Source organism: Trachypithecus francoisi, unplaced genomic scaffold, assembly GCF_009764315.1.
Source record: "Trachypithecus francoisi isolate TF-2019V2 unplaced genomic scaffold, Tfra_2.0 Lachesis_group2, whole genome shotgun sequence".
In the NCBI taxonomy this organism is placed as follows: domain Eukaryota; kingdom Metazoa; phylum Chordata; class Mammalia; order Primates; family Cercopithecidae; genus Trachypithecus; species Trachypithecus francoisi.
The window spans coordinates 70,247,392-70,260,169 of NW_022681465.1; the positions used below are offsets into that span (position 1 = coordinate 70,247,392).

Here is a 12,778-nt window from a genome sequence, read left to right on the forward strand (position 1 = left end):
GCACTTTGGGAGGCCGAGGCTGGAGGATCACGAGGTCAGAAGATCGAGACCACAGTGAAATCTCGTCTCTACTAAAAATACAAAAAAAAAAAAAAAAAAAAAAAGGTTGCTGGGCATAGTGGTGGGTCCCTGTAGTCCCAGCTACTCGGAAGGCTGAGGCAGGAGAATGGTGTGAACCCGGGAGGCGGAACTTGCAGTGAGCCGAGATTGTGCCACTGCACTCCAGCCTGGGTGACAGAGCAAGACTCTGTCTCAAAAAAAAAAAAAAAAAAATTTTTTTTCATCAAATTTATTGATCTTTTTTTTTTTTTTTTAAAGTTCCAGCTTTTGGTGGTGTTGATTTTCTCTGCTGTTCTCCCATTTTCAGTTTCATTGGTTTCTGATATAATTTTCTTTAAGCATTTTATAGTGAGGGGGTTACTTCTCTTTTTAAAATTTTTTAAAATAAGTTTTTGTTTTAAATTGATACATAAGTGTCCATATTTATGGGGTACAGTATGTTTCAATACATATACACTTTTTTTTTTTTGAGACAGAGTCTCACTCTGTCACCCAGGCTGGAGTGCAATGGCGTGATCTTTGCTCACTGCAAGCTCTACCTCCTAGTGTCAAGCCATTCTCCTGCCTCAGCCTCCTGAGTAGCTATGACTACAGGTGCCCACTACCACACCCGGCTAACTTTTTTGTATTTTTAGTAGAGACAGGGTTTCACTGTGTTCGCCAGGGTAGTCTTGATCTCCTGACCTCGTGATCCGCCTGCCTCAACCTCCCAAAGTGCTGGGATTACAGGCATGAGCCACCACGCCCGGCCTATAATTACTTTTAAACATAAGAAAAAGTAATGTGGAAACTAAAGTACACGTATTTATTTTAAAACATTTATTTTGTCATATTTGCTAATACATTGATAGGGAACAAAGAACTCCTGAATCTACTTAAAAGAATCTTAATCTCAAATGAAGTAAAATATATAAATAATCAGCAAAATTCTTAACTTGTAGAAATGTAGTTTATTTCATGCAAAGCTACATTCTTTCCTATATTTTAACAGCTAATCAAATGAACATTTCAAAAAATTCATTACATCACAATAAATTAAAATACCACAAAGGAACTGCAAGTCAATGAATTTATCAAAACCAAACTGAGAGAACACTATGCATAGATAAGGCCAAAGTTACTAATTTGCTTATAGGTAGCACTTTGCAGCTTTTTCCACATACACATTTGAAAATGTAGTGAGACTCTACAGAGAAAAAGGTAGTTTAATTTACAACCCAATGATCAGATAATAAAACATTTGTCATTACATATCAGGTAGCAATGGCTGACTAAAGATAAATTTGGCATCATGCACCAAAAATGACCACAGTAACATTTTGAAAAATGATGATCATATGCACATTTGAAAAGATTTTCTATTTCACCTAATCAACTGAATTAGATAAAGGCAAAACAACAAATATTTTATTAATGCAATGCAGAAATTAGGTTTTTGCTATATTAATTATTTGCCTGCATATTGGTATATGTAAAAAATCACTGAAGGGATGTAGGAGTATTTCAAGCTCACACTGGACTACTGAACTTTAGAATACTGTCCTAAGGAAATAGGTCTGGGCAGAACTTATTTGAGATAGATTTTAAAACTATTTAAAAGCAATACTACAATTAGTTACTTACAAAAGCATTTATAAAAATTAAATATCAGAAAGTGAGAACATCAGTATTAGAGCTTTGTTGTATCATTCAATGTTATAATTTATAAATACATATTATAGTGATTTAAAACACAGGTCCACATATTTTCTACCTTCTAAAATAAGAAAAATCCTACAACTTGTTTTCAAAATATGAACAAAAACAAATCCATTGGATTGCTTTTAAAAAATAAATACAGTTTCTCCCCTACAACTTGGTATACTAAGTAGGGAAGATAGTTGCCAGCATTGTTGAGACATACAGTTCCAAATTAGTTGGCTAATAACATTTATGTCAGTATCAACTCTAAATGGTGTTGCACAGTCAGTTTAAATAAATTATTTTACCCTACATATGTCTGGAATAGTAAATCATTCTTTCTACTCTTTTGAACTAGTACAGTAAAATTCTTTCACAAAATAATTTGAGATCAAGATAATCACAAAAGGAAATATTTTCAGTAAAAAAAAAGTTAATTTTTCCCAAGGAGTGTGTAAAAAACAAATGTCTTTTAGGATATTGATGAGAAGAGAAACATGCCAATATTCTTGCTTTATTAACAGATTTAAAAACTATAGTGAGTCCTCAATTGACCTCAATGGATCAATCTTTTGAAAATAGAAATAAAATTTTAGTTAAACCAGGCTGGGTACGGAAGGAATCAGAGGAGTGGACATATTCCTGCTGCAGTGGGAAGTAAGACAGAGCAGGACTACGGCCTGCCCTACTGGAGGAAATGGCTCCTAGGGCCTTGTCTCCAGGAGTCAGGAAAGGGGAAAGAAAACTGCCTGGTCTTCCAAGTTTCTGGGCAAAAAGTCACTGAGTTGGAAAGAAGTACCTCATACAGATGGGAATTCATATTTTAGAAGGCCTTCTGTAACCTTCTTCTATTGTTTCAACTCTCCTAAGAAAAGTTTTGATGATGTATGTTATTTATTAATTCCTTTTCATAAAAGATGTCTCAATAATCTAAATAAATCCTAAATTTTGGGGGGAAATCTATTTTTATGTAAAAATATTACACTGAAAATTATTTATTTACTGATGTGTCCAAGTTAGTGACCTAAAAGATACACTGAGCCAGCATACTTTACATTTGTATTCAGATGTTGCTTAGTTGTCTAGCAAAATCTATTTGACTACTTTAGGTACAATATTGCTATTTCAAGTAGTGGGATTTGTAGTCAGACTGGTTCCTTCTAAGTGTACTACTCATCAAAAACAACTCTGTACACAAAACAGAAGGAAAATCTTTCAGCAGATTAAAAGTCATACTATATAAACATAGGCCTCAGAAAGGAAGAAAGGTATAAAGGAATGAGAGAGGACATAAGAAAAGAAAGACAAAATCCTAAATCCACTTACTTCTTAACATTTATAATTTAATACAATCCATTACATTTGATGATTCAAGTATGCTAATATTTTTCAGGGACATATTTTGTCACTTAGCGCAAATATACTTGTAATTTTTAGGCACGGTCCACTCAAATCACAAGTAAGAAACTCACCTTACTAAACAGGTGAATTATAATATGGGGAGTTTATTTTTTCTCTAATATGGTAGTCAGCACACCATCAAGAACCTATTATTGCTATAAAGAATGAGGTTTGTAACTGAATGTAAATTAAATTTCTCCATTAATATGCTAAAATATACTTTTAAAAAAACCACACACATTCCTATGCTAATTTAATTTGGGCATACATCCCGTTTAATTTCAGAACCGATCATCTAATAAAATAGTAGTCGAAAAAAGTCAACTGGCAGAATGTTTTTCTGAATGTCTGGATTGTCAAATTTTCTGATTCTTTATAAAGGGAAAACCTTTGAATCTTTTGATTTAGTTCTTACCATTTTTGTGAAATGAGGGCCTCTTATGCAATGAGATTATTCAAAAGCCTTTGTATTCATTTGGTAAGAGAGCAAGTTTTAATAATTAAACTTATACTTTCGTTTTTTACAAAAATGCTCTATTGATAACAAGTTATTTATGTTGTAAAAGAAGTTAATTAGTAATTTAGAGGTGATTCATTAAATTAATAGATTATTATTGTTTTCTGAAATAGTTATTCTGAATTACTGGCTTACTGAATATTCTTACCTAACAACTATTTAAAGAATAATTTGGAAATTTTTAAACAAATACTTACTATCAAGTAATAAAGTCATCAAAAATTACCAGAAATAACTCTTTAAGAAATGTACTTTGCGTGTAAAGTACGTGCATTTAGTAGTCCTATTTTGCAGTAGATGTCATTATATTTCAGTAAGCTTCTCAAATGAGAAAACTTGTACCACTACAGTTTTTTACACAAGGTTGTTTGCCAAATATTAACTTGGTTCCCTAGCAATAAACTCAGTCTTCCAGGGTCAAGTCATTGCCTTCTGAACTCAAATTTATCCAACAAAATAACATTTTTATATGATTGTAAATAACATTCTGTAAGACAAATTCTGCTTCAAAAGTTGAATACTCTGAATCACTGAAACAACCAAATATTATTTTAAATATAACTTGAAAGTCATAAAGGAATCTATACTGTTTGTGAAGTGTATGCATGTATATACTTCAATTATTATAACCATAAAAAATTTAATACTAAAGAGAAGTGGTAACATTACCTTATACATTCCTACCAATTTATCTTAGGGCATTATAAACGTTAGTTATAAAAGTAATTGTCTAATTTATTTTCCTTTTCTGCTTCTGTTTCAACAACAGCATTTTAATTTCATTACAAAACCTGAAGAGAAACATTATACTTAAGAAATTATTTCAAAGTAAACCCAAAGACTAAATAAAACAACACTAGTTTCACAGGACTTTTGATGAATTAGTCCAAAAAGCATTTTTGCTTTAGGGACTTGTAAGCTTTTCTGTAATAAGAAGAAACTGGACCCCTTTCTTGGATGACCATTTCCCCCATCCAATACCTTCAAGTATCACTAGGAAAAATAGCACAGTTATAAACTCCAGTACATAAACACCAACTCAACTTCCTCACAATAGCTTTGTAAGGTAGATCAGCTGGTAAATAGCAAGTATCATCTGCATTCTGCAAATGAAGGTGCAAAATGAAGCACTTGAGGCACTGAAGAGCTACGTGATTTGCCCAAGGTATTGAATTAGTCAATCATGAAATTACAAAGAGCATCAAAGTATCTCTGCTCCTGGCTTATTGCTCTCTGGTCACACTTCACATGAAAAGACGGTATGTATGTGTTCTTAAGTGTAGTCTATATGACCTTCAATTCAGAACAAGTCTATCCACTGATAATTATTTTAAAAAGAATCTAATCTCAAAGATCATAAAAACCCAAAGATCAAAATTTTCAGATAATGAGGATGATGCTCTATTCCTTTCAATATCTGCATAGAGCTGTGTTTTTAAAAAACTTACATGATAATATTCATTAAAAAGAAAAATAAAAATTTTAAATTTATGTCTTGGGGAAAGATTAACTTCAAGTTAGGGGAACCATATAATTCATTTTCAAACTGGGATACTTGAGGGTGAAAGTAATCACTAGTAATAAACAGGATACGAGGTGTTACACTGAGACTGTATTAGGCAAGCTGAAGTATGGTCACCCAACGTAGCATGGATTCAGTAACAGTCGCAAATATTCTAGGGACATAAGAAAACTCTCTGCAAGCATGCTGCGATCAAACATGTTCACTTTTCAATAAAACACTAATGCTTTAAAATATAATACATAAATTTAGCTTAAACACAAAGGTTAAAACAATCTATTTAGTAAGAATGTTTAACCAACAAGTTATTACACATTTCCGTTCTAATATAGTTTGGTTTTCTATAAACCACAATGTATCAGTAATAACAGTAAATTGACTCACTTTTTACCTTTGAATAACCAATTTTTTTCTCAAAAAGTATGAACAGGTACCTTTAAATATTAAAGGATTTTGTTGGACTCTTTGACTACTAAAAAGAAAAAAACACTATTTTCCATTAATGCCTAGGATTTATCCTTGAATGGCATGATCAACATTTAAATCAATAGGTTAAATGATAAATGTGAACATAGTTTTCTGAAATGAAAATCTTTTATCAAGCAATACCAGAAGCATAAAAAAATCCAGTTACTACAAAGACTGAAGGAATACTATTATCACCTGATTACAGTACACATGCTAAATACACAGACACACATCAGTTGAAATATAATCTTCATCTTATACATGCAAAAATCCCCACTAGTTTGCAAACAGATTTGAAAAAGCACTTTTTACATTCAGTTATGTCTAGTAAGTAAGCCTTGTTTTAAGACATGAGTTTTATGAATACAGTTATTATTTGAGGTCTCCATTCACTTACATTTCTTTGGGAAATACAGGTTGAATATATTTTTTAGAAGTAACAAAAATGTAAGTCACAATAATCAAACTGTATATAATATTATTTAGTATGACTTATGGCTTCCTTGAATCTTTAAAATAACTCTCCTAAAAAAAAAAATTAATCTGAAACAAACTGAACTGCATGTTCTTAACATATGTTGATCTTTTTAAAAATCTTTCCACTGTAACTGTACTTCTAAGGCAGATGCTTAGGAAATGATACGTAATAAATCTTGTTGGAAAAGGTGATACTCTATTCAATGCACATTAAACTATTATTCCTAAGACATAATTAATTCTCAGTGTTTTTTTTGTTATCTTGACACTTTTCACTGAGTATAGAGGAAATTCTAGGGTACACAGATGTTCATCAAGACTGAACTGATGTGTTGACCTTGGTTAGCGGCCCCACAAACTTTTTCAGACTTTAAACATCATTAAATATGTCACTGCGAGACATCGAGAGATATCGTCCACCAGGCTGATACCTAAAAAGGGAACATAAAGAAATGATCTGAGGCATCAAAAATAATAAAGGAAGAGAAGAAAATAAGAATACATTAAAAGGGGGTGGCCACATAATTTGTAAGTACTGTAAAATCTAGTCAGTAGCTGAAAGCAGAAACTTACCCTCCAAGTACATTATCCAAAAGGACTTAATTATAAATCAACCAGCAACTGCTTTAGACCCTAGTATATATGCACGACAGAGTGAGAGATGTAAAAAGAAGCGGCGGGGGATGTAAGACACATCTGGGAGATTAATCAATTCAATAACCACTCTCAATTGTTGCATATAAATATAACCTAGGTTTTCACTGCATAGAGGCAATAATGTAGTAAACATTTTTGTGCACATGATATTTTGCTTTTATTTAATTATGTCCTCATAGGATAATGGCTAAAAGTACAGACTCTAGCCAGAATACTGGAATTTGAATGCCTGACTTGCCATTTACAAGTTGTGTGACTCTAGGCAGCTTACTGAGCCTCTCTGGATTTAAATCCAACTGAATTTGCAACCATACAATTACAGTATTTTTTTTTTTTTTTTTTTTTTTTTGAGGCAGAGTCTCGCTCTGTCGCCCAGACTGGAGTGCAGTGGCGCAATCTCGGCTCACTGCAAGCTCCGCCTCCCGGGTTCACGCCATTCTCCTGCCTCAGCCTCCCGAGTAGCTGGGACTACAGGCGCCCGCCACCTCGCCCGGCTAGTTTTTTGTATTTTTAGTAGAGACGGGGTTTCACCATGTTAGCCAGGATGGTCTCGATCTCCTGACCTCGTGATCCGCCCGTCTCGGCCTCCCAAAGTGCTGGGATTACAGGCTTGAGCCACCGCGCCCGGCCCAATTACAGTATTTTTGTTAAAGGGCTTAGAATAGTGTCTGGCATCTAGACACTCCTATGCAGCAGATAAACTGCACAAATGGGACCATCAGAAACAGGCATATAAATATTGTTGTGATCCTTTGCTATATATTTCAATTATTCTTTCTTATTTATAATTCCACTAGTATTGTATGAAGATAACAATTTTAGTTATCATTACTGGATGATATAATTTTTAAAATATAAAAGCATTAGAAAGTCTAAAAAGGTATCAAAAGTTACTTAATACATTTTTTATTATTAGTAAAAATGAACATTTTCCTTTACTTATCACTTGTTTACTTTTACCTTTACTTACTTATTTTCAACCTTGTCAAGTCAATGTATTATTAAAATTGTAGAGGAATGCTAGAGCTAAAATGTCACAACCAGAACTTACCTTCCTGATTCAGATTCAAGAGGATCATCAGTGAATGTTTCTGCATTAAAATCCAAAGGTTCTGCATCTTGGAGAAGTTCTATCCGGTCCCTTTCAGTCCTGTTATTAGCCCTGGTATATTTGAATGCAGCTGCAAAGGAAGGGGGAAAAACGTCTACTTCCCTACTGTCTATTAATTTATGGGTCACAGTCTATGGAGGTACAGAAAGAAAAATCAAAATTCCAAGGAATCTGAATTTTCATTGTGAAGATAAAGAACATAAGAAAAGATAACTACATAGTTCCTTAAAATCAGATTGAAATTATAAGCAGTATAATAGAATATAGCAAGGAAAAGTTCTCTAGCCTTGTAGTTAGCTAAGAAGCTCTCTAAGCTCAGAAGCAGATACAGTGCAAACATTTCATTAGTGTAACTCAGAATTAACATTTAACTACGGTATCACAATGGTGAAACTGTTCATTAACAAAAGTAGTTTAAGTTGGTTTTACAGTAAACTTCATTTCTTGGCTAGGACTTTAAGGTGTAATCAGCTCAAACTCTGAAAAAAAGGTGTGAGTCTTTTTACCATAAGGCAAGAGTATGGGTAGCACTAGCCAATAGAAAGAGAATGCAAGCTGATCTTTAATTAGAAATTTTCTAGTAGCTATATTAAAAAGTAAAGAGAAACAAGTGAAATTAATTTTAATATATTTAAACACAATATATCCAAAATACTATCATTTCAACATGTTCCAAGTGCTCAATAGCCGCATGTGGCTAATGATTATCATACCAGACAGTAGATAAAGAAAACTAACTTTCCCTTCTCTATGTGGATAGGGATTTCTTTATAAACAAACCAAATTTTCACAATGTTGTTCAGAGGAGTCCAAGTAAATTTACAACAGCTTTAGGATATAGTTCTTTCTGAGAGCTTAATGCAAGCCAATTATATCATATTTACATTTTTGTAAGCTTGGACTTTGTCCTAAATGCAAGTCTCTTCATCTTTTCTGTCACTCATTCAGCAAATTGCAATTGCCCAATACATGCCAGATTCTCTCTAATTCATCATCCTATGGCTTTGTGATTCCTCCTCTCAAGCATTCTCCCATCTTGCCAGATTTTTCCATTCTGTAAACTTCCTTCCACTCTATGGTAAGCAAGCATCCAAATCCCTTTACAGAATCCTATTTCCCAGTTTTAACTAAAGCTTCAGCCCTTTCCTATTTATTCTACCCTAAAGTCCTTCAAATAAATCCTTTTCTTTTCATCTCCAGGACAACTGCCTTATTTTAGGCCCTAATTATTTCTTGACTGCATTACCAAACAGTCTCTGAAATGGTTTCTATATCTCACTTCCCTAAGAATTATGCTTTATACTGCCATTACATTCATCTTTCTAAATCAAAAATCTTATCATACTTCTTCCCAGATTGAAACCTTACCTTTAGGTCAAAATCCAAACTTTTTTTTCTTTTGTTTTTGAGATGGAGTCTTGCTCTGTTGCCCAGGTTGGAGTTCAGTGACATGATCTTGGCTCACTACAACTTCCGCCTCCTGGGTTCAAGCAATTCTCCCGTTTCAGCCTCCTGAGTAGCTGGGATTACAGGTGCGTACCACCATGCCCAGCTACTTTTTGTATTTTTAGTAGAGACGGCGTTTCACCATGTTAGCCATGTTGGTCTCGAACTCCTAACCTCAGGTGATCCACCCACCTCGGCCTCACAGGCATGAGCCACAGTGCCCGGCCCCAAATCCAAACACTGGAGAATGACAATATCTGTTCCTCAACTACCTCTGTGGCCCCCTCTCTTATTAGCCTCACCATGCTTAGGCTTTAGTTACAGAGAAAAACATACATTTTCCCAAAGGTTCTCTCATCCCACAATGTCCTGCACTTAGTCTCCCTTCTAATTAAAATACCTTTCACCTGGCTAAGTACTATTCATTCTTAAATACTCAGCTAAACATGTCCTTATTACAGAAATATTTCTTCATTATAAAAACTCTTTCCTAAGATAAGCCCTCTTTTTCCATTCCCCAAGCTGAATTCCTTCTGCATCAGGTGTGCATCCTTCCATCAGAGCTGTCATGAGAAATCTACAATATCATATACAGCCTAATTAAAATATTTTTAACATTTCTATTTAGCTCTTTTGTATAGTTTCCATCTCTCTGGTGAAATTCTCTCCTATCTGTTCATGCACATTGTCCAAGCTTTCCATCAGATCATTTAACATACCAATTGGTTATTTTAAAATCACTGCACTATCTGATAATTTCAATATTTGAGCCACCTCTGGGTCTGGTATATTCACTATTTTATGTTTTGAAAATGGCTCATATTATCTCACTTTCTTGTATATCTCATAATTTTGGGTTAAAAGCCAGACATTATGTGTAAAAGAAGGAAAAGATGGAAAGAAATCATAGTTTTATGCCCAGAACGGGCACACCTCTTCTATTAGATCACCACTGTTGAGGTCTGCACTCAACCTATAGTTGATCTGAGTTTGGATTTGGTTGTTGCTTTAGTTTCCTTAAGTCCCCACAGACTTCACATTTCTCTAGTAATGAAATCCTATGACTTTGTACTTAGTAGGGCCTCAAATGTCAGAGGATTTCTCTCAGTATTCTTTTTCTACTCTCAGATTTCAGTAGTCCCTGATATGGATATGAAACAGAGGGAGTCTTCTCCATGTTTCTATTCCTCACTCAGTGCGAAACTTGTAGCTGAGTGGGTGAGAGTGCTCAGTTTTTCTCCTCCATCCTCTGTGTACTGAAGCCTCAGCAATCTTACATCTCTCTCAGAAACAACCTCTTTCTTCTATTCAGCTCAAGGTTCTAGGAAAAACTGGTTTCCTAGCACCTCCTAAATAGCTTCTGCCTCATGTCGGTGTGGGTCAGTGACACAGGAAGGTTTCCAAACCCACCCTGGTGGCAGATGGCTTCTGTCTGGTATCAGTCCCTCACTCAATTATGAGCATCCTGAGGACAAGAAGCATACCTTCTTTGTATTGCTGTATACCTGGGAATATGCCTAACTTATACAGGTCAGTCAATAAATTATTATAAAAATGATCAAATAACCTACACCAATTAATAGGAAAGAAAAACATCAAGGTAAATAGTAGAAATAAACACCTGCCTAGAACACACCTGGGATAAGTGCTTACATTATTTAGGGTTAGTATACTTAAAACTATTTATTTGATGCCCCAGTTTCTCGTTTCCCGACCAGAGTACATATTTGAGCTTCCCCTTCCTTCTATATACTGAGGAATGTGGGAGAAAAAAAAAAAAAAGTCACTGCAAATACACATTCATAATTCTACAAAGGCATTTCTGGATGAGTATTCTAACACTCAATCTCTATGCAAGCAAGCACAAGAAAACGATTTCCAAGTCAACTAGAAGATAAACTACTTACAACGGTTGGTATTAACATCTGAGAAGTTTGACTCTTTGGGGTCAGTATGGATATTTCTGTTCCTAGTGGAATCTTCTCTATTGTGTCCATAACGTTCTTTCCATTCCTAGAAAAGAAGCACAAATAAATATATAACAAGAGAACATAATAAGAGAAGAGAAAATAATCCATTAATATCAAGAGATTACATATGCAATGTAATATAATTTATTTTCATCATAAATTCATTGGTAATCAATATAATTATCCTAGTATCTCTAAAAATCATAGGTCAATGTTTTTATTTTTATATGATTTATTGAAGTCACAGTCTCTACAAACTTTAACTTCTACAAATGACAGAGACATTTTTGCTAACTTTGATTGTTATTCATCTATCTAAAATGTAAAACAATATTACTACAAGCTTACTTAGACCATGCAAAAGTTATAAGAACCCATAATGACTAATAGATGTTAACAAAATTTTCTTTCACTCAAATAAACTACAAATATTAGAGAGCTAAAAAGTCAACAGCTAAAGCTGTATACAAACATAATTAGTCTATGACTCACGCGGCATTGTGAGTCATCTTAAATGTAGTAAAACCATATTAACTGGATTCTACTCATTAAATTCTTGAATTGAAAGGGACATTAGAAATCACCTAATGCAACTTTCCATGCAGTGCAGGGTCTCATTCTAAAACATCCTTGCCAGATGCTTTTTGGCTCTCTGACTAGATAGCATGTAATTTTCTATGTCTGAGAAGCCTATTGCAATTCTGGTAAATCGTGTAATTTAGAAATTCTCACAGAGAAGAAAAATCTATCTCTAGTAACTTCTACTCTTTGGTTCTAGTTCTGCCTTCTAAAATAAAGAAGATACACATATATGAAGATACACAAAGACAACTATTAGTCTTTACTTTGCCAGTATATACACCTATTTGTTAAAAATATGTGGTAATTATAATTAGATTTTACTCAATTTTTGCCTTTTCACTTTCTAGGAGGTTAGTTTGACTCAGAAAATGGAGGCGTAAAGAAAAATTAAGAAAGAATAAAATTAATATCACAGCACTAAAAAAAGAGAAACAATTTTAAAGCAATCAAAACCACTTTAATAGCAAGAATACACAAATTTATTTATTTATTCATTCAACAAATATTCACGGAGCACCTACTTTAGGCAAGAAGCTGCTCGACGCCAAACATGAAGTAATTTATTACTAATGACTTTTAGAACAGGTCTGTCAGGATACTTAGTGTATATACCTGAAAGTATTAAAATTCCCTTTCTTTAAAAATATCTTATAACATTTTCCCACTGTTTTTTTTTGTCTTTAGCTAATTATTCCAAAATAGTAAGATTCTTAAGAAATATTTCAAATTAATCTTCAGATTACAGAAGTTAATACTGTACTTACTCTTCTTCGATTTTCGCCTTCTTCTTGCCTTTGCCTTTTTCTCTTCTCTAAAGACAGAAAAATGATCTCAAATATGGCATAACATGGTTTAATCAGACATAGTGTAACTGAAGTAAAGATATC

The 12,778-nt window shown here is 33.7% G+C and overlaps 1 protein-coding gene across 2 annotated transcripts in view; it reads right to left on the reverse strand.

Moving 5' to 3' along the window:
* Positions 1-851: 851 nt before the first annotated feature.
* The window catches only part of LMBRD2 (LMBR1 domain containing 2), a 62,608-nt gene continuing 50,681 nt past the window's right edge, over positions 852-12,778 (reverse strand). The window contains exons 15-18 of one of the 2 annotated variants that reach the window (XM_033179359.1): positions 12,656-12,702; positions 11,247-11,352; positions 7,834-7,963; positions 852-6,556 (exon numbers count right to left, since the gene is read on the reverse strand). In XM_033179359.1, the coding sequence (XP_033035250.1) occupies positions 6,496-6,556; positions 7,834-7,963; positions 11,247-11,352; positions 12,656-12,702 (344 nt within the window). In that variant the 3' untranslated portion in view covers positions 852-6,495. The remainder of the gene's footprint in view (positions 6,557-7,833; positions 7,964-11,246; positions 11,353-12,655; positions 12,703-12,778) is intronic. The other variant, XM_033179360.1, reaches the window with a different exon arrangement.